At 41.0% G+C, this 25,778-nt stretch overlaps 1 protein-coding gene across 2 annotated transcripts in view; it reads left to right on the forward strand.

The window, feature by feature from the left end:
- si:ch211-26b3.4 (connector enhancer of kinase suppressor of ras 2) overlaps positions 1 to 25,778 on the forward strand; it is a 39,164-nt gene that overhangs the window by 1,173 nt on the left and 12,213 nt on the right. For both annotated transcript variants that reach the window (XM_058383263.1, XM_058383264.1), the window contains exons 2-10: positions 10,164 to 10,327; positions 16,333 to 16,535; positions 17,799 to 17,886; positions 18,024 to 18,065; positions 19,010 to 19,129; positions 19,211 to 19,270; positions 20,649 to 20,717; positions 23,619 to 23,765; positions 25,581 to 25,702. In XM_058383263.1, coding sequence (XP_058239246.1) covers positions 10,164 to 10,327; positions 16,333 to 16,535; positions 17,799 to 17,886; positions 18,024 to 18,065; positions 19,010 to 19,129; positions 19,211 to 19,270; positions 20,649 to 20,717; positions 23,619 to 23,765; positions 25,581 to 25,702 — 1,015 coding nt within the window. The remainder of the gene's footprint in view (positions 1 to 10,163; positions 10,328 to 16,332; positions 16,536 to 17,798; positions 17,887 to 18,023; positions 18,066 to 19,009; positions 19,130 to 19,210; positions 19,271 to 20,648; positions 20,718 to 23,618; positions 23,766 to 25,580; positions 25,703 to 25,778) is intronic.

The raw sequence follows: 25,778 nt of genomic DNA on the forward strand, positions 1-25,778 counted from the left end.
AAATGCAGCTCTATACACTCGCCGAAAAAAGGCTGGTTTTTTTCCTTCACAAAGAGAACATCTTTTGCATGGGAACGTGAATGAAGTGTACCTTTAAACTCTTACACAACTGGACCATCATTTTCATTAAGATTTAAACCAGCACTATCTGCATCTTTCTAGGTCAAAGGAACAAAGATGAACCATTGATGTCTAAACTTTATCAACAAGTTAGTGTACAAAAAAAAAAAATGCACCTTTAAAGGTGCAGTCTGGAATTTCTGAATGCATTTCAAGACATCTAACTTTTGGATCATTTTGATGATATTAAAAGCTGCAACAATTATGTCATGTATTGGGTCTTGTTTTTATGTTTGTTTGTTTGTTTCAGAGGTCTGTTACATTTTCTGGCCCTGAAATTAGCTCCACCCCTTTGCTGGAAAAAAACACTACTGCTCAGAAACTACCTAAAGAATGATCATGAGGTGGATGTAGTTTTATACGCAGGGTTAGGAGGAGGATCAGTTACAGCAGAGATGTGTCTTTAAAATACTATTTAAAAGAATTCAGTTTACATCATGGTGATGAAATGTGATGAAATTTGTTGACCATTTTCCTTAAATCACCTCAAATGTATGTGTGCTTGTGTTAATGTTGACGTTTCTCAACAAGGAGATCAGACGAAGCACAACTGTGTAAGATGAAATCATTCCTCCTGAAATCGACCTCTCTTTCATTTCGTCTCTTTTGTTTAACCAAAATTCAGTAAAATTATTTTTAAAAAACAGTAAATGACTCTTTATTGCTTGTTATTACACAATAATTGTCATAAGTTTGAATGTTTATATAAATTTTTCAATATAGTTTAACGTTCATTTAAACTGAAGGTAACACCATTGTTTATTACATTGGTATTAATGTTTAATACAGTGTTAATTGAAGGATACTTGATTAGTAAATGTTGACCGCTGCAGATAATTTAACAATTGGTATGTTTGAGTTATGGTTGAGTATGTTTGGTATGGTTCTTTGTTTTTGGAATTGTTTGGAGGGAGATGGACATTAGCCTTGTAGCTTGAGGACAGTCATATTTGTAGTAATCTTTTTACTCAGCTGTAATTTAACCTCTGCAGAGTGTTGAGTGGTCAGGAGCAGGAGCAGGAGCAGGAGCAGGAGCATCCTTTAGAGACGAGCTGAAAGTGGTTTGATTTATGTACAAACTCTCTGCAGTACTTGCCTTCTAGATATAACTGGCGAGAAGAAAGCACGTGCATGAACTGAATATAAATTTCTTTTTGAGAGAGAGAGAGAGAGAGAGAGAGAGAGAGTGTGTGTGTGTGTGTGTGTGATAATGTTCTGAGGGGTTTCCTCTCTCTGACTCATCTCTCAATGGGAGGTTTCTGCTACACATTTCTCTTATCTGATCTCAGATTGGACTGAGTGATGGGGTTTGGTGTTTGGGTGTTTGTTGTGTCGTGTTTGTTGTGTGGTGTGTGGTGTTGGGTGAGTGGTGTTTGTTGTGTGGTGTGTGGTGTTGGGTGAGTGGTGTTTGTTGTGTGGTGTGTGGTGTTGGGTGAGTGGTGTTTGTTGTGTGGTGTGTGGTGTTGGGTGAGTGGTGTTTGTGTGTTTGTTGTGTGTTGTGTGGTGTTTGGTTTTGTGGTGTGAGGTGTTGGGTGTGTGGTCTGTGGTGTTTGGCATGTGGTGCTTGGGTGTTTTGTGTGTGGGTGTGTGGTGTTTGGTGTGTGGTGTTGGGTGTATGGTGTTTGAGTATGTGGTGTGTGGTGTTTTGTGTGTGTGGTGTTTGGTGTGAGGTGTTTGGGTGTTTGTGTGGTGTTTGGCATGTGGTGTTTGGCCTGTGGTGTTGGGTGTTTGGGTGTTGGGGGTTGGGTGTGCGGTTTCTGGTGTGTGTGTTGTGTGGTGTTTGGGTGTTTGTTGTGTGGTGTTTGGGTGCTTGGGTGTGTGGTGTTTGCTGTGTTTGGTGTTTGTTGTGTGGTGTTTGGTGTTTGTTGTGTGGTGTTGGGTGTTTGGGTGTTGGGGGTTGGGTGTGTGGGTTTTTTTTGTGTGGTGTTTGGGTATGTGGTGTTGGGTGTTTGTTGTGTGGTGTTTGGGTGCTTGGGTGTGTGGTGTTTGCTGTGTTTGGTGTTTGTTGTGTGGTGTTTGTTGTGTTGTGTTTGGCATGTGGTGTTGGGTGTGGTGTTTGGGTATGTGGTGTTGGGTGTGTGGGTGTTTGGATATAGGGTGTTGGGTGTTCAGTGTGTGGTGTTTGGGTGTTTGGTGTGTGGTGTTTGGGTGTGTGGTTTTTGGGTATGTGGTGTGTGATGTTTGGGTGTTTGGTGTGTGATGTTTGGGTGTTTGGTGTGTGGGGTTTGGTGTTTGTTGTGTGGTGTTGGGTGTGTGGTGTTTGGGTATGTGGTGTTGGGTGTTTGGGTGTGGTGTTTGAGTGATTGGTGTGTGTTGTTTGGTGTATGTGGTGTTGGGTGTGTGGTGTTTGGTGTATATTGTTTGTTGTGTGGTGTTGGGGGTGTGGTGTTTGGTGTTTGGGCATGTGGTGTTGGGTGTTTGGTGGGTGGTGTTTGGGTGTTTGGTGTTGGGTGTGTGGTGTTTGGTGTATAGTGTTTGTTGTGTGGTGTTGGTTTTGTGGTGTTGGGTGTTTGTTGTGTGGTGTTGGTTGTGTGGTGTTTGGTGTTGGGTGTGTGGTGTGTGGTGTTGGGTGTTTGGATGTTTGGTGTGTGGTGTTTGGGGTTTGGAGTGTGGTGTTGGGTGTGTGGTGTTTGGTGTGTGGTGTTTGGGGTTTTCCCGCACTAACACACTCGTTCAGCTCATTCATTCATTAGAATTCCCTTATGATTTAAATTGTAAGGTGTTACAGTTCATAAACACCTGCAGTGCAGAGAGTTCCCAAGATCAGGAGACTTTAGTCCTCAGTGTTAAGTCTTTAGTCCTCAGAGTAATATTTAGTCCTTGGTTTTAGTCTTTAGTCCTTAATATTAAATCTTTAGTCCTTGGTTTTAGTCTTTAGTCCTTAATGTTAAATCTTTAGTCCTCAGAGTAATCTTTAATCCTTAGTCTAAGACTTTAGTCCTCAGTGTAATATTTAGTCCTTATTGTAAATATTTAGTCCTCAGTGTAAAGTCTTAGTCCTCAGAGTAATCTTTAGTCCTTAGTCTAAAACTTTAGCCCTTATTTTAAGTCTTTAGTCCTTAATGAAACGTCTTTAGTCATCAGAGTAATCTTTAGTCTTCAGTGTAAGTCTTTAGTCCTCAGAGTATTCTTTTGTCCTTCATATAAGACTTTAGTCCTCAGTGTAATATTTAGTTTTTAATTGTAAATTATTACAATTGAGTGTAAATCTGTAAGTCTTGAGTGTAAATCTTTAGTCCTCAGAGTAATCTTTATTCCTCAGAGTAAAGTCCTTAGTCCTCAGTGTAATCTTTAATATTTAGTGTAAAGTCTTTAGTCCTCATTGTAAAGTCTTTAGTCCTCAGTGTAATCTTTAGTGTAAAGTTTTTAGTCCGTAGAGTAAGTCTGTAGTCCTCAATGTAATCTTTATTCCACTGTGTTATATTTAGTCCTCAGTGTAAATCTTTAGTCCTCAGTGTAAATCTTTAGTCCACAGTAAAATATTTTTTCCACCATGTTATATTTAGTCCTGAGTGTAAATCTTTAGTCCTCAGAGTAAAATCTTTAGTCCTTAGTCTAAGTCTTTTGTCCTCAGGGTAATCTTTAGTCCTCAGTGTAAATTCTTTAGTCTTCAGAACAATTTTAGTCCTTAGTCTAAGGCTTTAGTCCTCAGTGTAATATTTAGTCCTTATTGTAAATCTTTAGTCTTGAGTATAAATCTTTAGTCCTCAGTGTAATATTTAGTCCTTATTGTAAATCTTTAGTCTTGAGTATAAATCTTTAGTCCTCAGTATAAAGGTTTAGGTCCTCAGTGTAAATCCTTAGTCCTGAGTGTAATCTTTATTCTACAGTGTTATATTTAGTCCTCAGTAAAATGTCTTTATTCAGCAGTCATTATTGTTAGTGTTAGTGTCTACTTGTTAGTGTAAACAGTGGGATTGTGCTCTATACTACACAACACCAGTTATTACTGCTCTACACTACACAACACCAGTTATTACTGCTCTATACTACACAACACCAGTTATTACTGCTCTATACTACACAACACCAGTTATTACTGCTCTACACTACACAACACCAGTTATTACTGCTCTATACTACACAACACCAGTTATTACTGCTCTATACTACACAACACCAGTTATTACTGCTCTATACTACACAACACCAGTTATTACTGCTCTATACTACACAACACCAGTTATTACTGCTCTATACTACACAACACCAGTTATTACTGCTCTATACTACACAACACCAGTTATTACTGCTCTATACTACACAACACCAGTTATTACTGCTCTATACTACACAACACCAGTTATTACTGCTCTATACTACACAACACCAGTTATTACTGCTCTATACTACACAACACCAGTTATTACTGCTCTATACTACACAACACCAGTTATTACTGCTCTACTACACAACACCAGTTATTACTGCTCTATACTACACAACACCAGTTATTACTGCTCTACTACACAACACCAGTTATTACTGCTCTACTACACAACACCAGTTATTACTGCTCTATACTACACAACACCAGTTATTACTGCTCTATACTACACAACACCAGTTATTACTGCTCTACTACACAACACCAGTTATTACTGCTCTATACTACACAACACCAGTTATTACTGCTCTACTACACAACACCAGTTATTACTGCTCTACTACACAACACCAGTTATTACTGCTCTACTACACAACACCAGTTATTACTGCTCTATACTACACAACACCAGTTTTTACTGCTCTACTACACAACACCAGTTATTACTGCTCTATACTACACAACACCAGTTATTACTGCTCTATACTACACAACACCAGTTATTATTGCTCTATACTACACAACACCAGTTATTACTGCTCTATACTACACAACACCAGTTATTACTGCTCTATACTACACAACACCAGTTATTACTGCTCTACACTACACAACACCAGTTATTACTGCTCTATACTACACAACACCAGTTATTACTGCTCTACTACACAACACCAGTTATTACTGCTCTATACTACACAACACCAGTTATTACTGCTCTACTACACAACACCAGTTATTACTGCTCTACTACACAACACCAGTTATTACTGCTCTACTACACAACACCAGTTATTATTGCTCTACTACACAACACCACTTTTTACTGCTCTACTACACAACACCAGTTATTACTGCTCTATACTACACAACACCAGTTATTACTGCTCTACTACACAACACCAGTTATTACTGCTCTACTACACAACACCAGTTATTACTGCTCTACTACACAACACCAGTTATTACTGCTCTACTACACAACACCAGTTATTACTGCTCTACTACACAACACCAGTTACTACTGCTCTACTACACAACACCACTTTTTACTGCTCTACTACACAGCACCAGTTATTACTGCTCTACTACACAACACCAGTTATTATTGCTCTACTACCCAACACCAGTTATTATTGCTCTACTACACAACACCACTTTTTACTGCTCTACTACACAACACCAGTTATTACTGCTCTACTACACAGCACCAGTTATTACTGCTCTACTACCCAACACCAGTTATTATTGCTCTACTACACAACACCACTTTTTACTGCTCTACTACACAACACCAGTTATTACTGCTCTACTACCCAACACCAGTTATTATTGCTCTACTACACAACACCAGTTATTACTGCTCTACTACCCAACACCAGTTATTATTGCTCTACTACACAACACCACTTTTTACTGCTCTACTACACAACACCAGTTATTACTGCTCTACTACACAACACCACTTTTTACTGCTCTACTACACAACACCACTTTTTACTGCTCTACTACACAACACCAGTTATTACTGCTCTACTACACAACACCAGTTATTACTGCTCTATACTACACAACACCAGTTATTACTGCTCTACTACACAACACCAGTTATTACTGCTCTACTACACAACACCAGTTATTACTGCTCTACTACACAACACCAGTTACTACTGCTCTACTACACAACACCACTTTTTACTGCTCTACTACACAGCACCAGTTATTACTGCTCTACTACACAACACCAGTTATTATTGCTCTACTACCCAACACCAGTTATTATTGCTCTACTACACAACACCACTTTTTACTGCTCTACTACACAACACCAGTTATTACTGCTCTACTACACAGCACCAGTTATTACTGCTCTACTACCCAACACCAGTTATTATTGCTCTACTACACAACACCACTTTTTACTGCTCTACTACACAACACCAGTTATTACTGCTCTACTACCCAACACCAGTTATTATTGCTCTACTACACAACACCACTTTTTACTGCTCTACTACACAACACCAGTTATTACTGCTCTACTACACAACACCACTTTTTACTGCTCTACTACACAACACCACTTTTTACTGCTCTACTACACAACACCAGTTATTACTGCTCTACTACACAACACCAGTTATTACTGCTCTATACTACACAACACCAGTTATTACTGCTCTACTACACAACACCAGTTATTACTGCTCTACTACACAACACCAGTTATTACTGCTCTACTACACAACACCAGTTATTACTGCTCTACTACACAACACCAGTTATTACTGCTCTACTACACACCACCAGTTATTACTGCTCTACTAAACAACACCAGTTATTACTGCTCTACTACACAACACCAGTTATTACTGCTCTACTAAACAACACCAGTTATTACTGCTCTATACTACACAACACCAGTTATTACTGCTCTATACTACACAACACCAGTTATTACTGCTCTACTACACAACACCAGTTATTACTGCTCTACTACACAACACCAGTTATTACTGCTCTACTACACAACACCAGTTATTACTGCTCTATACTACACAACACCAGTTATTTCTGCTCTATACTACACAACACCAGTTATTACTGCTCTATACTACACAACACCAGTTATTACTGCTCTACTACACAACACCAGTTATTACTGCTCTACTACACAACACCAGTTATTACTGCTCTACTAAACAACACCAGTTATTACTGCTCTACTACACAACACCAGTTATTACTGCTCTACTAAACAACACCAGTTATTACTGCTCTACTACACAACACCAGTTATTACTGCTCTATACTACACAACACCAGTTATTACTGCTCTACTACACAACACCAGTTATTACTGCTCTACTACACAACACCAGTTATTACTGCTCTACTACACAACACCAGTTATTACTGCTCTATACTACACAACACCAGTTATTACTGCTCTATACTACACAACACCAGTTATTACTGCTCTACTAAACAACACCAGTTATTACTGCTCTATACTACACAACACCAGTTATTACTGCTCTACTACACAACACCAGTTATTACTGCTCTACTAAACAACACCAGTTATTACTGCTCTACTAAACAACACCAGTTATTACTGCTCTACTACACAACACCAGTTATTACTGCTCTACTAAACAACACCAGTTATTACTGCTCTATACTACACAACACCAGTTATTACTGCTCTACTAAACAACACCAGTTATTACTGCTCTATACTACACAACACCAGTTATTACTGCTCTACTACACAACACCAGTTATTACTGCTCTACTAAACAACACCAGTTATTACTGCTCTACTACACAACACCAGTTATTACTGCTCTACTAAACAACACCAGTTATTACTGCTCTATACTACACAACACCAGTTATTACTGCTCTATACTACACAACACCAGTTATTATTGCATTACTACACAGCTTAATTTATTAAATTCTTAGACCTTAGTCCTTATAGGTTTAGCCCATAATATAAGCCCTAACAAGAGCTCTGTGTGTGTGTGTGTGTGTATAAAAGGAAATGGATGACTTTTTTTTTCTTTAGCATGAGCATGAGGCTTACCTCCAAGAAATTCTTGCCAGGGAGCTATGATGACTGAATCGTGAACATAAGAGCCTATTAAACTAAAGGACACACACACACACAGGACAGATTCATGCTTCAATCTGAGAATCTGAGCTGCTTTTATTACGATGTGTTTCTTGCTGGAAAACTGAAAAGCTCATGCCAAAATCTTTTTTTTTTTTTTTTAATTATTTCCCCCCTTTTCTCCTGAACAGCCTCTGCATGGTTTCTTCCTCCATTTGCACAAGCGCCTGTCACCATGCACACTGACATGTCTCCTCAGATTCTGACCCATTTTATTTCATACGCTGTTTTACCCCTCGCTTTCCTTATATGGTCATAATTTCCTGTTCGTGTAAGCATGTTGCTATGGCAGCTAATTGATCTCATGTATTGCTCCTTACCCCTGACTAGTTTATCTATTTATAACTGTTTGGTGTCACTGTGTGTTGCATGTGATTTTTTTATGATCCTACATTTACGCACTGCGTGTTTTCTTCTGTGAGACAGACAATTGTTCCTATAGCTCTAGAGCTCTGTAGCTTCTTCTTATAGAGCTTTTCTGGTTCTACTTATAGTTCTAGAGTTATGTAGGTTCTTCTTATACTTCTAGAGTTCTTCTGGTTCTTCTTATAGCTTCAGAGTTCTGTAGGTTCTTTTTATAGCTCTAGAATTCTGTAGGTTCTTCCTATAGCTTTAGAGTTCTTTTGGTTCTTCTTATAGCTCTAGATTTCTTCTGGTTCTTCTTATCTCTCTAGGGTTATTTGGGTTCTTTTTAGGTCTAGAGTTCTGTAGCTCTTCTAATTCTCCAGGTTTTTCTTATAGCTTTAGAGTTCTGGTTCTTCTTGTGCTTCTATAGTTCTGTAGGTTCTTATTATAGCTCCAGAGGTTTTCAGGTTCCTCTGATAGCTCTAGTATTTTTCTGGTTCTTCGCATGTCTCTAGAGTTCTTTTGGTTCTTCTTATTCTTCTAGAGTTCTGTAGGTTCTTCTCATAGCTGTTGAGTTCTGTAGATTCTTCTTATAGCTTTAGAGTTCTTCTGGTTCTTCTTATAGCTTTAGAGTTCTTCTGTTTCTTGCTATACTTCTAGAGTTCTGTAGCTTCTTCTTATAGCTCTAGAGTTCTGCAGGTTCTTTTTATAGCTCTGTAGTTTTTCTGATTCTTCTTATTCTTCAAGAGTTCTGTAGGTTCTTCCATAGCTCTAGAGTTCTTCAGGTCTTTCTTGTAGCTCTAGGTTCTAGGTTCTTCTGATAGCTATAGAATTCTTCATATTCTTCTTATAGCTCTAGAGTTTCTCAGGTCCTGTAGTTCTTCTCATAGGTCTGCAAACTTTTAGATTTTTATAGTGTTAGAGTTCTGTTTGTTCTTCCTGAGCCTCTCTATAGATCCATAAAATTTTAATTCTCATATGTTGTTCTATGGCCCCTGAGTGGCACAACTCCTGGAGAGAACCTGGAGATCTCTCTGTCTTTGCCAGTGATGTGATCTAACCATGAGCTCGTGTATGAGGAAGAGGGATGAGAACCCGCTTATCTCTGAGCATGTGATTGGTGCTTTCAGGTGTCTCTCAGAGGCGTCTCAGGAGAAACACGTGTCAGGTTTCACCCTTTCCAGCCACTAGCTGGTGTGTGATAGAGGAACGTTCTTGTACTTCTTGTAGGTCTTAAGGTGTGTAGTTCTGTGTCTGTGATCCTAAGCCGGTTTTTACATCTGACTTTCATGGTTCTCTGGTTCTGTATGTTCCTCTGTGGTCAGCAGCAGTGAAGCTGGCACAGATCTGCAACAGTGAGCTCTGATAGTAAACCCTGTCTGATGATATCCACACTGTTTGTCAGAGGAGCTTCTTTTACTTACCATCGTTTATTTCATTCTAACTCACTTACTGTAATCCTATTTACTCCTAATGCATAATAGGGACTGACTTGTGAAGAAGGATCTAACTTTCTCTCTCTCTCTCTCTCTCTCTCTCTCTCTCATGCTCTCTGTCTCTGTGTCTCTCTCATCCTCTCTCACTCTCCTCCTATCTATACCCCCATCCTCTCTCTCTCTCTCTCTCTCTCTCTCTATCTCTCTTTGTCTGTCTGTCTGCCTCTCTCTCTCTCTCTCTCTCTCTCTCTCTCAGGACTGGACGACTGTTTGCTGCAGTATGTGCGAGTGTTTGAGAGAGAGAGGATTTCTGGCGAGCAGCTGCTGCACATCACCCATCAGGAGCTTGAAGAGCTCGGTGTCACGCGTATCGGCCATCAGGAGCTCATCCTCGAAGCAGTAGACTTGCTCTGTGCTCTGGTGAGGCCCAGTGCCCACACACACACACACACACACAGTTACTATACAATTAACAAAAATGAAATAAATAAAAATAATAATGACACTCAGCATAAATAAATAGTGCATGTACTGTTCATGTATTTAGGTGTGAATGAGTGAGTGTGTATATGTGTGCGCAAGTGTGTGTGTGTGTGTTTTAGAGTGCTAATGACGTGTTTACTCTGCATTAATGACACAGCTGAGATTAATCACTCTACTTCCCACTGTATGATTAGCACCCAGCAGGAAGAACACAAGCCAAACAGTGAGCAAAGTGTGTGTGTGTGTGTGTGTGTGTTTTACAAAATCTTACTTGTTCTAAAAAAAACCCCACCTACCACACAGTGTAGATTCTGGATAGAGAGAACGAGACTGAATGAAGATAGAAGACTATATTAATTGTGAGAGACACAGCCTGGTGTTGCCATGACAACTACAACGTGGTTCTTAACCTGCCACTAAAACACACACACATCAGCAGAACAGATAGTGTATGAACTCCAGGGCTGTCAAATTCTTTTAGAAAATTTTAATTACTTAAAGATTTCGTATTCCAATGCATTTGCATATTAACAAGGCTGGAATGTTGTAAGTCATGGCTTTATTATGAATGTAAATGCTTTGGTGTCTATTTTCAAATTCCCTTCAACACACAGCATCGTAGATCACGTCCTATTTATTACAGAACAGAGCGGAGGAGCTCAAAAATCTTTACAGTGATTTGATGTAAAAGCATAAGAACTGATAGATAATAATCCTGATATACAGTGCATCTGGAAAGTATTCACAGCGCTTCACTTTTTGTTATGTTACAGCCTTATTCCAAAATGGATTAAATTCATTATTTTCCTCGAAATTCTACAAACAATACCCCATAATGACAAGGGGAAAGAAGTTTGTTTGAAATCTTTGCAATTTTATTTAAATTAAAAAAAAAAACGAAAAAAAATCACATGTACATACAGTGAGGGGAAAAAATGATTTGATCCCCTGCTGATTTTGTACGTTTGCCCACTGACACAGAAATGATCAGTCTGTAATTTTAATGGTAGGTTTATCTGAACAGTGAGAGACAGAATGACAACAAAAAAATCCAGAAAAGCACATTTCAAAAAAGTTCTACATTGATTTGCATTTTATTGAGTGAAATAAGTATTTGACCCCTTTGCAAAACATGACTTAGTACTTGGTGGCAAACCCTTGTTGGCAATCACAGACGTCAGACATTTCTTGTAGTTGGCCACCAGGTTTGCACACATCTCACATCTCAAGGAATTTGGGCCCACTCCTCTTTACAGATCCTCTCCAAGTCATTAAGGTTTTGTGGCTGACGTTTGGCAACTCCCCCAGCAAACGTCCCCCAGCAGCTCATAAGTAAACTAAGACACCTAGGAATCAACTCCCCACTCTGTAACTGGGTTCTGGACTTCCTGTCAGACAGACCACAGAATGTACAAGTCGGCGGAAAAACGTCTAAGACCATCACACTGAGCACAGTGTCGCCACAAGGATGCGTGCTCAGCCCGCTGCTCTTCACCCTGTTGACCCACGACTGTGTACCCAGCCACAACACCAACCACATCATAAAGTTCGCAGACGACACAACTGTAGTGGGCCTCATCACTAACAACAACGAGGCCAACTACAGGAGCGAAGTGAGTTGTCTGGTCCAGTCGTGTGCCGACAACAATCTCTTCCTCAACATGGGGAAGACCAAAGAAATCAGAAATGTATGTATGACTGCTGCACTTGACTGGTTGGCACTTTTAAATTTCGTTGTACATGCAAATAGTACAATGACAATAAACTTCTAAAAAAAAAATCGTCATTGACTTCAGGAAAGGACCACCACAGCATCCCCCACTAACCATCAACGGTGCTGCAGTGAAGCAGGTGAACAGCACCAGGTTCCTAGGGGTGCATATTTCTGAGGACCTCTCCTGGACGACAAACACCACATCGCTGGCCAAGAAAGCTCAGTCACGCCTTTACTTTCTTCGCCGACTGAGGAAAGCACGAGTCCCGCCTCCTATCGTGTGCTCCTTCTACCGGGGCACCATTGAGAGCATTCTCACCAGCTGCATCACTGTGTGGTACGGAGGATGCACTGCCTCCTGTCGAAGGACTCTCCAACGCATAGTGAAAGCAGCCGGCAAGATCATCGGTGTCTCTCTGCCCTCCCTTGTGGATATCTTCCATACCCGCCTCACTAGTAGAGCCATCAGCATTGCAGCAGATGGTTCACACCCATCAAACCTCTACTTCAGCCTCCTGCCTTCAGGGAGAAGGTACCGAAGCCTCCAGGCTCGCTCCACAAGACTTTCAAACAGCTTCATCCATCAGGCTGTCAGGATGCTGAACTCTGTCAATCATATCCCTCCTCCCATACCTACTCCTGGACTCTGAAATTACAGCTCACCCACACTTTATTGCACATTAGACACTTTATACTGTCGACAAAATTCTATGCAAACTGGACTGTTTACAAACACTTGTTCTTACATTACATGTTTTAGCATACATGCACGAACTATTTCAATCTCACACTGTTTTGCACTTTACACCTTACAGTCTTATTGCACTACTCATACTGCTGCTATTGTACATGCTGTTTTTCTACCTAACTTTTTTTAGAAGTTTACATTTATCTTCATGTTTATGTTCATGTTTACATCTATCTTCAGCTTATTTGCACCTTGAATATATTTGTATATTTAATAGAATTCACTGTTTACACTTACTCAGATATATATCCATTCAGAAGTTCAACTTATTTTTCACTGGTTTATTTATATCTATTTATTATAAGTATACTGCTGGTACCATCACAAATCTGTTCTTTGTTGACTAACTGTAAGTACAGTGTTAATACTGACGAGAGAAGAGAAATGGTATTTCGATTCTTCTGTATGTCTGTACATATGGTGGTATTGACAATAAAGAAAACCTTGAACCTTGAACCTTGAACTCGAACCTTCAGCTTCCTCCACAGATTTTCTATGGGATTAAGGTCTGGGTTTGTTGCCTTGGCCATGTGTTTTGGGTCATTGTCAGGCTGGAATATCCATCCATGACCCATTTTCAATGCCCTGGCTGAGGAAAGGAGGTTCTCACTCAAGATTTGACGGTACATGGCTCTGTCCATCGTCCCTTTGATGCGGTGCGGTTGTCCTGTCCCCTTAGCAGAAAAACACCCCCAAAGCATAATGTTTCCACCTCCATGTTTGATGGTGGGGCTGGTCTTCTTGGAGTCATAGGCAGCATTCCTCCAAACATAGTGAGTTGAGTTGATGCCAAAGAGCTGGATTTTGGTCTCATTTGACCACAACACTTTCACCCAGTTTTCCTCTGAATCATTCAGATGTTCACTGGCAAACTTCAAATGAGCCTGTACATGTGCTTTCTTTAGCAGGGGGACCTTGCGGGCGCTACTGGATCTCAGTCTTTCACAGCGTAGTGTGTTACCAATTGTTTTCTTGGTGACTATGGTCCCAGCTGCCTTGAGATCATTGACAAAATCCTCCAGTGTTGATCATGATCATTGAAACTCCATGAGGTGAGATCTTGCATGGAGCCCCAGACCGAGGAAGATTGACAGTCCTTTTGTGTTTCTTCCATTTGGGAATAATCGCACCAACTGTTGTCACCTTCTCACCAAGCTGCTTTGCGATGGTCTTGTAGCTCATTCCAGCCTTGTGTAGGTCTACAATCTTGTCCCTGACATCCATGGACAGCTCTTTGGTCTTGACCATGATGGAGAGTTTGGAATCTGATTGATTACTTCCTTCTGTGGACAGGTGTCTTTCATACAGGTAACAAGCTGAGATTAAGAGCACTCCCCGAGAGTGCTCCTACTGTAATCTCAGCTCATTACCTGTATAAAAGACACCTGGGAGCCAGAAATCTTTCTGATTGATAGGGGATCAAATACTTATTTCATTAATTAAAATGCAAATCAATGTATAACATTCCTGAAATGCGTTTTTCTGGATTTTTTTGTTGTTATTCTGTCTCTCACTGTTCAAATACACCTACCATTAAAATTACAGACTGATCATTTCTTTGTCAGTGGGGAAATGTACAAAATCAGCAGGAGATCAAATAATTTTTTCCCTCACTATAAGTATTCACAGCCTTTGCCATGACACTCAAAATTGAGCTCAGGTGCATCCTGTTACCACTGATCATCCTTGAGATGTTTCTACAACTTGATTGGAGTCCACCTGTGGAAAATTCAGTTGATTGGACATGATTTGGAAAGATGCATATGTGTCTATATAAGGTCCCACAGTTAACAGTGCATGTCAGAGCACAAACCAAGCCATGAACTCCAAGAAATTGTGTGTAGACCTCCGAGACAGGATTGTATGGAGGCACAGATCTGGGGAAGGGTACAGAAAAATTTCTGCATCATTGAAGGTCCCAATGAACACAGTGGCCTCCATCATCCGTTATTGAAAGAAGTTTGGAACCACCAGGACTCTTCCTAGAGTGGGCCCCCCGGCCAAACCGAGCGATCGGGGGAGAAGGGCCTTAGTCAGGGAGATGACCAAGAAACCAATGGTCACCCTGAAAGAGCTCCAGCGTTTCTCTGTGGAGAAAGGAGAACCTTTGAGAAGAATAATCTGAAGATCTCTGCAGCACTCCACCAATCAGGTCTGTATGGTATAGTGGCCAGATGGAAGCCACTCCTCAGTAGGCGTCTGAAGGACTCTCAGACCATGAGAAACAAAATTCTCTGGTCTGATGAAACAAAGATTGAACTCTTTGGTCTGAATGGCAAGCATCATGTCTGGAGGAAACCAGGCACCGCTCATCACCTGGCCAGTACCATCCCTACAGTGAAGCATGGTGGTGGCAGCATCTTGCTGTGGGGATGTTTTTCATCAGCAGGAACTGGGAGACTAGTCAGGATAGAGGGAAAGATGAATGCAGCAATGTACAGAGACATCCTTGATGAAAACTTGCTCCAGAGTGCTCTGGACCTCAGACTGGGGCAATGGTTCATCTTCCAACAGGATAGTGACCCTAAGCACACAGCCAATGGAGTGGCTAAGGGACAACTCTGTGAATGTCCTTGAGTGGCTCAGCCAGAGCCCAGACTCGAACCCAAACATCTCTGGAGAGATCTGAAAATGGCTGTGCACCGACTCTCCCCATCCAACCTCATGGAGCTTGAGGGGCCCTACAAGAAGAATGGGAGAAACTGCCTAAAAATAGGTGTGCCAAGCTTGTAGCATTATATTTTTAATAAATTTTCAAAGATTTCAAACAAACTTTTCATGTTATCATTATGGGGTATTGTTTGTATTTAATCCATTTTGGAATAAGGCTGGAGTGCTGTGAGTACTTTCCGGATGCACTGTATAGTCACATGGTTTAAATGTGTAAGTTTAAATTTAGAAACAAATTTATAAATTACACATTTGGGGTATTGGTTAGGGTTAGAGGTAAGGTTGAGGTAAGTGAGTAAGGGACAGGGTTAGGGATAGAAGTAGGGTTGGGGCTAGGGAAGTAAGGGTTAGGGCTAGGGGTAAGGGTTAGGGATAGGGTTAGGGCTAGAAGTATGGGTGGGGTTAGTGCTATGGGGTAAGGTTTTGAGATTAAGTGTAGGGGTAGGAGTAGCATTAGGGCTAGGGTGGTAAGGGATTAAGGTTAAGTGTAGGGGTAAGGTTGGGGTAGGGCTGGGGAAATTGGGGTAGGGTTAGGGCTAGGAGTAGGGATAGGGTTGAGCTATGGGGTAAGGGCTTGTAGTTAAGTGTCAGGGTAGGGTTAGGGGTAGGGATAGGGTTAGGATTTCGTTTTTGGGGTAGATTAGGGGTGGTAAGGGTCTGGGTTAGGGGTTGGAGTAGGATTAGGATTAGGTTTTGGGGTAGGTCATCTTTGACTACGACAGACAAACATCAAGGGTTTGGGGTAACGGTTAGGGGTTAATCTTAAAAATATGTTTGTAATGAAGTAACTACACAAAACTCTGATTACAGAACTATGGCCTTGAGACGGAGAACCTGCGTTCTCTCTCCCACAAGCTCAACGCTTCAGCTAAAAACTTGCAGAACTTTATCACGGGCCGGCGGCGTGGTGGTCACTATGATGGCCGGGTGTGTCGACGGCTGCCCAATGACTTCCTCACCAGCGTGGTGGATCTGATCGGAGCCGCTAAGAACCTGCTAGCCTGGCTGGACAGGTGAGACGACCTGACACATGACCCTGAACTCCACCCTGAATTCCACCCTGAACACCACCCTGGATTCCACCTTGAACATGACCCTGAACTCCACCTTGAACACCACCCTGAACTCCTAACTGGACCCCACCCTGAACTTTACTCTGAACTCCACCCTGGATTCCACCTTGAACATGACCCCGAACTCCACCCTGAACTCTACCCTGACCATGACCATGAACTCCTAACTGAACTCCTCCCTGAGCATGATGCTGAACTCCACCCTGAACACCATCCTCCCCCCACCCGGAACTCCACCCCTCCCCATTCCCAACTCACTGATCTCCAACCCATCACATCATCTCTAATTGACCCCCATTGCTAATCCTTGCTAATCAGCTAATCCTTTTCTCTATGCCCATAGTTTAATGCAGTTCACTTACAATGACCCAGAACTTGCTTGAACTGAATTAATTAAAATGGAAAAAAATCAATTAAATCCAGTCGAGCTGAACAACACTGAGCGTCTCAATATATCCAAGATAGGCTTGTGTGTATTTACTGTATGTAGCTTTATGGCTAAAGCACAGATGCAGATACATATACAAAATAGCTATCCTTCGCACAGACCAGAAATGTGAGACTTCCAATTAGGGCGGGGCTAAATTTGACGGAAGTGATTTCTACGAACTAGCCATTTTCCCATTTCACCCAAACCACAGAAACTAAAGTGACGTATCGGTGGCTGAACGTTAGCAAATATGCGTCTGGAATTTGTATCACTTCATACCATGTGAGAATTAGCATGTAGGCTACAGCTAATACTTGTAATAGACATTGCTTATATGTGAGTATGTTAAAATGGCAAGACAATGTTAGCAAGACGGAATCTGACACGAGTGAAGCACATCTATTTTTTAGCAAAATCAAATGAATAGAAAAGCTAAAAAAAATTTGTTTATTGCTAGCAACCAAGGTTAGCAAACACAGGTATTAACTGCAAGCTGAGAGAAAAAAACTGAGGGACTGTCGCTGTCATTCACTAATCTGTGCTAATCTAGTGCTCTCTTCCTATCTAAGGAATTGTGTTTGTGAAATCTGTATCGGGAAGCTAATAGAACAAATGCGGTCCTGCATGATATGCGTTAGCCTCGAGGCTAACTCTGTTGTGAACTTCTTTATTTGCCAGTGTATATTCTGTAGTTACGTGTTGGTAGCGTGTACCATCTGCTTAATAAAACCCTTCACTTGTGTGTGTGTGTGTGTGTGTGTGCTTCGTTGCAGGTCACCGTTTGTCAGTGTCACTGAATATTCAGTGCTGAAGAACAACATTGTCCAACTCTGTCTCGAGTTAACCACCATAGTGCAACAGGTGTGTGTGTGTGTGTGTCTGCATTTGTGTCAGCATGCTTGTGTGTTTAATTTTGTTTAATGAAGTAAATTAGCATATATTTAGAATTTAAAAAACGTAGAAATCTATATTGTGTAACGTTTGTGATTGTGTTTCAGGACTGTACCGTGTATGAAACAGAGAATAAAATCCTCCATGTGGTGAGTGTTTCACAAACACACAGATTTCTTGTGAGTCAGCTGTTGCTAACGTGCTAACATTCACATTTTGTCTTCCCTAAACTCAAAATGGCGGAACTGACAGGAGTCTAGTTAGCGGTTTATGCTACATGGTATTACAGTGTCGTTTTCAGCCATACAGAGTTTGTTTTCCAACATGTCTGAGGGAAATGTCGCTATTCCGGATCTTTTCCTGGTTATTGTTTCTGTCACAAGCCTTTAGCTGTCTATATAAACCGCATTGTGCTAGCTAGCTTAGTCGTTAGCATCAGTCACCAGCTAGTTTCCATGCTTTACGTTGATAAGTTCTGGTTGCTTAGCAACAGTGCCCTGGCTGCTTTAATCACGAGTTCCATTTGAGCTTGTCGATGAAATGGAGTCATTTTCCTCGCCTTTTTTTCTGTATTCAGACAGTGTGTGTGTGTGTGTGTGAATGATGGTAAATTATGCAGATCCTCATGGCTTTATCCTTGAGCTCTTGCAAAGCTATTAATGCCTTTTCAGGACAGAGAGAGAGAGAGAGAGAGAGATTGTGTGTGTGTGTGAGAGAGAGAGAGAGAGAGAGAGAGAGAGAGAGATAGAGAGACTGTGTGTGTGTGTGTGAGAGAGAGAGAGAGAGAGAGAGAGATTTAGAGTGTCAGTTAGAGTGTGTTAGTTTGCTCTGCAGCGCTCATAAATAAGAGAGTAACAGAAAGCAGGTCAGAGTTTTTTCTGAAGTCAGAACAGAGAGAATAAAAGAAAAAAAAAAGAAAAAGACTGGAAACAAGAAATGAGGACACTATGTAGTTCTAGCCAAATACACACACACACACACACACGAACACACGCACACACACACACACACACACACACTAGTTAGTCGTAGCTCTGCTTTAGCACAGTTAACATCAGTAATCTGGCTCTGGTTGTCTCCTTCTCTGTGTCAGTGTAAGACTCTGTCAGGAATCTGCGAGCACATCATCTCTCTGTCGTCTGATTCATTGGTGTCTCAGTCCGCCCACCTGGAGGTCGTCCACCTCACCAACGTTTTGCCCAATGAGGGTCTGGTGAGTAAACAACAACAACAACAACACTAAACACCTGCGTGAGGTTACTAGCCTTTTCCATCTCTGTCTCCTGTCTCTCAGGGTATGTATATTAAATCCACATACGACGGGCTACACGTGATCACCGGCACCACCGAGAACGTGAGTTTCAAGCTGCTGCACCACCCTGAGTTCAACTTTTAACTTGGACAAAGACTCATCAGTGTTCTATTAGCTATCTAGCATCATAAACTCACGTAGCTAATACAATAGAACGCACCGCTATTGATTATTTTCGAGAATATAGCAGTACAAGCGCATTATTGTGAACCGCTGACCCGAAGCTGTGATAATGTCAGAGCTACGGGCAAAAAAGTATCGCATCAGAGAAAGCAAAGTCCAGCACTATATTTAGCATTTAGCTTTTACTTTAGAAACTCTAGCTAACTTCAGCTATTAAATTATTATTTCTGATCAGAATCCTGATACACTCTTCCTGAGTAGGGAGTGTAGTCGGTTAGCGTTAGGATGCTCCTGAGATTAAAACTGTCGGGTTTAGAGCTCTTTTTTTTTTTGTTCATATGACAGATGCTTTGACAAATGAGTTGAATTGCTAATCTCATAACTAGTTATAGCTCTTGTAGCTAGTCTCATAACTAATCTCATAGCTCTCATAGCTAACCTCATAGCTAGTTGTAGCTCTCATACCCAATCCCATAGCTCTCTCATAGCAAATCGCATAGCCAGTTGTAGCTAATCTCATAGCTAATCACATAGCTAGTCATAGCTCTCATAGCTAATCACATAGCTAGTCATAGCTCTCATAGCTAATCTCATAACTAATCTCATAGCTAGTCATAGCTAATCTCATAGCTAGTTGTAGCTCTCTCGTAGCTAATCTCATAGCTAGTCTTATAGCTAATGCCAGAGCTACGGGCAAAAAAATAAACCAACCGCTAGCAAGCACTTAGCTGTATCAGTTGTCTGCTGAGTCATGTCACTGCTGATCGATAACAACCTGATAGCCGGGATATAGAACGCAATCTTTCATGGTCATCCGGCTCATTTTACTGCATATCTTCTAAATTAAATGCTATGACTTCAGCAGTATAACACCATGTACACACATACACACACACACAAACGTTTAGTCAGAAATTTTCTATGATACTTCTCTCACCACTACACTAGCGGCGACAAGCCATTTGCTTTAACTCTTCATGTAGTGAATTACACAGTAGGCTATGCAGCTAGCTTGCTAGGGTTTGAAAACTTAGCAGTTGCTTGCTAGGTTTAGCTCCAGTTGGTCTGTTAGCTTCACTTTTACTTGCTAGCTGGCAGCAACTGAAGTTCTCCTACTCAAACAGACCACATGGCTTTGGTTTAAAGCTTTCTGGGAGACTAGTCAGCTTTTAGCGATTAAGCTCCACCCATTTTACACTGTAAGAAGCAAAACGGTCTTCAGTTCCACGTCGATCTTGTTTCATTTTTTATTCCATTAATCTAAAATGTCTCTTTCTCTGTCTCGGGGTGAATGAAGTCTCCTGCTGACCTCTGTAAGAAGATTCATGCAGGTGATGAGGTCATTCAGGTCAACTACCAAACTGTGGTGAGTAATACTGTGTGTGTGTGTGTGTGTGTGAGAGAGAGAGAGAGAGAGAGAGAGAGAGAGAACTGCCGCTTCAGTACTTTAGCCTCGGCTCAGGCTCCAGGCTGACGCAGCCGTCTAACGTTTCACTCGATGGCCGAGAGATCGTGAGTCTGTGAAAGACCGATCTTTGTCTTGAGGTGGAGAAAAAAATTGACACCCAGCTCTGTTAGGCTATACCAGCGTCTGTCTGTACACGTGACTTCTCTCCTCCTGACTTTGTACGTGAGCAGCAGTTTAAAGCGTTGTTGCCCTTCACCTCTGCGAGTGCTAGCTGGAGTGTGATGACTAACTTGACAGAAGGTTAAGGGGAAAAAAAGCATTGCCTTTTCATACAAAGCCACGTTAGTGAATGGTGATTCTCTATATCACTCCATTACTTACAGGTAGCGGGGTCTATTTGCATATCAAAGAGCACAATGCGGCTTTCATCCCTTATATGGAAATGTGGGCGTGTCTTTGTGTTCACTGTCAAAGAGTTCTGCTAGCTGGTTACTCTAGATAGACTTGTACGAGTGGACGTCTGAGAGGATTTTAACATTACTTGGGTAGAGCTAAAGTGTTTAAAATTGCCTTTAGGTCTGTAGCCAGCTAGCTAGCATTTAAGCTATCCTGACAGGATTTCTGACAGGATTTTTAAAAAATAAAATCTTTGCTGCTAGCATTAGCCAGTTATCGTTGATGAATTTTAAATTACTTAGCTAGCTAGCTAGAACTTAAGTTAACCTGACGGGATTTCTGACAGGATTTCTTATAAATATTTACAAAATTCAACTAACTATAGCCGGTTACTTTAGATGGACTTATACGAGTGGATGTGTGAGAGGATTTAAACGTTACTTAGAAAGAGCTAAGAGTGTGTAGCCAGCTTGCTAGCATTTAAGCTAACCTGACAGGATTTCTGATAAATATTTACAAACTCACCCCAACCATAACCAGTTACTTTAAATGGACTTGTATGAGTGGACATCTGAGAGGATTTTAACATTACTTAGAAAGATCTAAAGAGTCTTTAAATCTGTAGACAGCAAGCTAGCATTTAAGCTAACCTGACAGGACTTCTGACAGGATATTAAATCATTTCTTGATCCTCGCTGCTAACACTAGCCAGCTAAATAACCTTAGATAATTAATCTAAATTTTAGTTATACTCAAACTGATACTAGTTTTTATAACTGCTAGCTAATGTAAAATATCATTCATTATAATTAGCTGTACACACCTGGCTAACATGTGATAACTAATAACCAGTAGTGTTAGCCATAAAGGAATTTCTGATTGGACTTAGCCATAACTACTATACTATATGTGCATCATTTTGCTGCTAATGCTAGTTAGATGCCTAACACTGACAACTTGACAGAAATTTTGAGAAGAATTTTAAGCTATATCTGACTAACCTGGTATTAGTTTTGGTTAAAGTTTTACTTAAAAGTATTTAAAAAAGGATAAGTTAATTAAAGTCACAACATTTTAATATAAAACTTTAGAGTTGCAAAGTCTTAAAATGTTTCCTCTCTGTTAACGGTTGCTACACGCTAACACACATGAACCTTGCAGGATTTCTGATAGGATCTTTTCTGATAAAGATCTTTGTGATCTTTACTGCTAGCATTAACCAGTTACCTTTGATGAAATGACATGATTGGTTTTATGTTATGCTAGCTAGCACATAAGCTAACCTGACAGGATTTCTGACCGGATATTTTTAAATAAAATCTTTGCAATAATTTTTTTAAATGAAATGACATGATGGTGTTTCTGTGAGGATTTTAAATCGTATTTAGCTAGCTAGCACATACGCTAACCTGACAGGATTTCTGACAGGATTCTGAGTTCATTTTCACAGATTTTCATGCTCTTCACGTCTAACACTAGCTAGCCAGAAAATTTTAGATAACTTATCTGATTTCTGAGGGAAAAAAATCTAATTGTCACTGCTAACATTAGCCAGGTAGCTAAGATATGAGCTAATCTGACAGAATGTTAAGTAAAATAAAAAATTTCATTGCGTCTGCGTGGGCCGTAGGGGGTGTCCCAGATACACGTCACAGAACAGCCGAAAAAGAGAGACAAACGCACTTCAGCGCTAGCAGCCATGTACATGAAGACAAAATGGCCGTGTCACATGCGAGCGTGTCTCAGAGCGCCGCTTCAAACGCATTTCAATAAAGCGATTGCTGCTATTTTTAGCTTGTGTGCTCAGATGGAAAACGTGTCCAATCTCATCTAGCTGGCTGCCTGTTTCAGCCTGGAGAGTGTGTGTGTGTGTGTGTGTGTGTGTGTGTGTGCCCCGTGTCTCTCACCTCCTCCTTTCAGCTTTTGGTTTAATCAATACGCCAGCTAAACTGCAGTGTTACGCAACGCCACTGAGTGAGCTGAATAGAAAACGAGCTCTGTGTGTGTGTGTGTTTGTGTGTGTGTGTGTGTGTTTGTGTGTGTGTGTGTGGTGTTGCTCTTCATGGCATGAAAACTAACAGCAGGAATAAATGCTGTAGAAATAAAGCGAGTATCCACATGACCCACAGGCACTTCATGCCGCTAACAGATGAGAGGCTTAAAGAGAAAAAAACGAATTAAACAAAATAAAAAATATAAAAACGTTTAACTCCAGGGCAAAATCTCTCACCCTCCATCTCTCTCTCCTCTCTCTCCCTCCATCTCTCTCACTCACTGTCTCTCTCTCTCCATCGCTCTCTCTCTCTCTCCATCGCTGTCTCTCTCTCTCTCTCCATCTCTCTCTCTCTCTCCCGATCAATTCAACAAGCTTTATTGAGTGTCTACATGTTCAGTACATGTACAGTAGTTACAGTATATGTCACCTCTGACTTCTGTCTCTCTCTCTCTCTCTCTGTCTCTCAGGTGGGATGGCAGTTAAAGAACTTGGTGAATTCTCTGCGTGAGGATCCGAGTGGTGTCGTTCTCACGCTGAAGAAAAGACCCCAAAATTCCTTGAGCTCAGCACCCGGTCTGCTCAAGAACACCCGCTGGAAACCCCTTGCACTGCAGGTGTTTGTGTGTGTGTGTGTGTGTGTTATAGATTTTATTTCAGTTCATTCTAAATGTAATGCAACATATCATTATTTATTGTAATTATTCTAGAGAGTGTATAGAACATATGTAAGACTGGACCGTGTGTGTGTGTGTGTGTGTATTGGCTTGTTGCCATGTCGCCTTGCGTTCTGTAGTTGCCATGGTTACACATCTCTGACAGACAGAGACAAGAACATGTGTATTGGCACCGCGAGAGTCACGACACACAAAATCTCAACCCATTGTTTTTCTTTCAGACTTTCAGTTGATTTAATAAATTAAAATAATTCAAATAAATGTTCCATTTAAAGCAGAGGATGATTCCGTATGATATTATTTATCATACTTACCATAGAGTATGATCAAATAGGACAAAATAATATGGTGGCTCTGAGGGGAGAGAAGCCACACCTCCTAAACTTTGTATGACAGACAGAGAAGCTACGCTTCCTAATCTTGAACTGACAGACAAAGAAGCCATGCCCCATAATCTTCAAGTAACAGTCAGAGTGGCCACACCCCCAATCTTGAACTGACAGACAAAGAAGCCATGCCCCATAATCTTCAAGTAACAGTCAGAGTGGCCACACCCCCAATCTTGAACTGACAGTCAGAGAAGCCACACCCCCAATCTTGAACTGACAGTCAGAGAAGCCACACCCCAATCTTGAACTGACAGTCAGAGAAGCCACACCCCCAATCTTGAACTGACAGTCAGAGAAGCCACGCCCCCTAATATTGAAGTAACAGTCAAATGCTACTCCCCCAAATGTTGAGATGTTGAACAGACAGAAAGAAGCCACACCCCCTAATCTTGAACTGACAGACAAATGTAATGCTGCCTAAACTTGAACTGACAGACAAATACCACACCCCCTAAACACCTACTTCACTGGGAATGAAATCCCAAGGCCACGCCTCCATCATTGGGAGTGACAGACACATTAATGATGTATGAACCTTTCTCTGTTGCTAAGCTCTCCATGGTAACCAGGAGAGTGATTGACATGGTTGCAGGCATGGTTCTCTGATTTCACCTTTTGTTGGTTCCAGAATTAGAAAAAACCCTGTTTGGCCTTGCAGTTAGTGTGTGTGTGTGTGTGTGTGTGTGTGTGTGTGTACCTCCCCAGTGTGCTGTCTTTGATGATCCTTGTTGGAGCTTGCACTAGCGCTGGTGATAATGTGTTATACATTGATTCCTCACAGGAGGACACACACACACTCTCTCTCTCTCTCTCTCTCTCTCTCTCTCTCTCTATCTCTCACTCAGTTCTATTTATTCATACCACTGTGGTTTGTTTTTCTACTTTGCTTTAGACATTTAGCCACCTTTGATGTTTGCTTTAGACATTAACTGCCACCATCGTCTACTTTACTAGACTATGAAACTATTTGCAGATTTATTATTATTTAATTAGCATAATTATTAGCATGTGGTACACACTGAACGCTTTTGTCATTCCTCCTAAGAAGGATTAGTGCACCATGGCTCTTTAGCTAACCAAGAAAGAAGTGGAGTTTTTAGTGCCGTTAAATGAGACATGATCAAATCATTTTATTTTAATGTTGTGTAAAAGAAATTACGATCAGGATTATGATCAGAACACTACACTGACCAAATAAGGAATGTGGAAGGAGAAAAGGGTCAGATTGTGGGTAAAAAGTGATGTAGAGTGTGGGAACCAACAGGGGTCAACCTGGGTGGATTTACCAAATCAAACAGTCTTGTATAATGATTGATTAGATCATGATGAATAACCATGTGTGTGGTGTGTGTGTGTGGCTCTGTAGCCCCTCTCAACCAGTCCATGTAGTGAGTCTACGACACCCCCCAGCACTCTGGGGGTCTCACCTGGATTGGACACACCCTCAGGACACGATGTGTTTATACTGTCTCCTGCATATGGACACAGGTACATACACACACACACACACACAATATTTGATAATAAATGTAAAGCGTAAAAGAAGTATCTCTCTCTCTCTCTC

Source organism: Hemibagrus wyckioides, linkage group LG28 (assembly GCF_019097595.1).
Source record: "Hemibagrus wyckioides isolate EC202008001 linkage group LG28, SWU_Hwy_1.0, whole genome shotgun sequence".
Taxonomy (NCBI): domain Eukaryota; kingdom Metazoa; phylum Chordata; class Actinopteri; order Siluriformes; family Bagridae; genus Hemibagrus; species Hemibagrus wyckioides.